At 39.9% G+C, this 1563-nt stretch overlaps 1 protein-coding gene across 1 annotated transcript in view; it reads left to right on the top strand.

Annotated features, from left to right (window-relative positions):
• Positions 1-822, top strand: part of LOC105530266 (protein BEX1) — a 270313-nt gene extending 269491 nt beyond the window's left edge. Inside the window, exon 2 of the mRNA XM_011967706.1 lies at positions 184-822. Within this exon, the coding sequence (XP_011823096.1) occupies positions 189-575 (387 nt within the window). The 5' untranslated portion in view covers positions 184-188 and the 3' untranslated portion in view covers positions 576-822. The remainder of the gene's footprint in view (positions 1-183) is intronic.
• The last annotated feature ends 741 nt before the right edge of the window (positions 823-1563 follow it).

Below are 1563 nucleotides of genomic sequence, written 5' to 3' on the forward strand. Positions count from 1 at the left end.
GGGGCTCGAATGGAGGCCCCCTAGTGGGCGCGCTAAGCCTCTCTGGTGGGAAACATGAAATTAAAACAAAACATGTTGATATCCATGACGCGGAATTCTGAAAAATGAGTATCCATGCCTCTGTCCTCGGTACTGAAGCGTTCACCAGCTGTTCAGCCCCTTCTCTCTCCTTTTGTCTCCTAGGAGTAATGGAGTCCAAAGAGAAACGAGCGGTAAACAATCTCAGCATGGAAAATACCAACCAAGAAAATGAAGAAAAGGAAGAAAAGGAGCAAGTTGCTAATAAAGGGGAGCCCTTGGCCCTCCCTTTGGGTGCTGGTGAATACTGTGTGCCTAGAGGAAATCGTAGGCGGTTCCGCGTTAGGCAGCCCATCCTGCAGTATAGATGGGATATGATGCATAGGCTTGGAGAACCACAGGCAAGGATGAGGGAAGAGAATATGGAAAGGATTGGGGAGGAGGTGAGACAGCTGATGGAAAAGCTGAGGGAAAAGCAGTTGAGTCATAGTCTGCGGGCAGTCAGCACTGACCCCCCGCACCATGACCATCACGATGAGTTTTGCCTTATGCCCTGAATCCTGATGGTTTCCCTAAAGTTATTAGGGAGACAGACCCCTGCTTTCGAAATTTACATGTTCATGATGTGCCCTTGTTGTAAACCTTTACCTGTCACTTGTTTACGTGGGTCTCCTATTACCAGCTTCTAATTGAATATTGTGTTTTTGAACCAGTCTGTAAGATTTTTGTTAGCAGAAGAATTTTACCTATTGCATGGAAAGATGCTCATTATATATTGTGAAGTTAATAAAGCAGCTTTAAAAACAATCTCTATATTCTTTTTTTGTTTAAAAAATTATATTAATCTACTTAATACATGAAAAGTACTGAAATTAAATATACCAAAGGATTAATATAGGAACTCATTCTATTGGATGGGTTAATGTATTTTTTATATTATCTGTAATTTAAGAAGAATTGGAAACATTTTTAAATAACCTTTGAAAGCAGTAGAGTCACTTAATAAATACTTGCTGATCAGCACTACTCACAATAGCAAAGACATGGAATCAACATAAATGTCCATCAGTGAGAGACTGGATAAAGAAAAATGTACATCATGGAATATTATGCAGCCATAAAAATAAAGAAATCATGTCTTTTGTGGGAATATGGATAGAGCTGGAGGCTATTATCCTTAGCAAACTAATGCAGGAACAGAAAACCAAATACTGTGTGTTCTCATTTATAAGTGGGAGCTAAATGAAAACTCATGAACACAAAAAAGGGAACAACACACTGGGATCTGTAGGGGTGGAGAGTGGGAGGAGGAAGAGGAACCTAAAAGATAACTATTGGGTGCTGTGCTTAATACCTGGGTGATGAAATAATCTGTACAACAACCCCCCAACCTGCCCCCGGCCCATGACAGGAATTCACCTATGTAACAAACATTCACATGTACCCTGGAACCTAAAAGTTTTTTTAAAAAAAGAAAAAAAAATACTTGCTGATCAAATTTGGATCTCTTAGCCAGGTAAATAAACCCAGGACCTTGTATAAATT

Source organism: Mandrillus leucophaeus, unplaced genomic scaffold (assembly GCF_000951045.1).
Source record: "Mandrillus leucophaeus isolate KB7577 unplaced genomic scaffold, Mleu.le_1.0 Scaffold809, whole genome shotgun sequence".
Lineage (NCBI taxonomy): Eukaryota > Metazoa > Chordata > Mammalia > Primates > Cercopithecidae > Mandrillus > Mandrillus leucophaeus.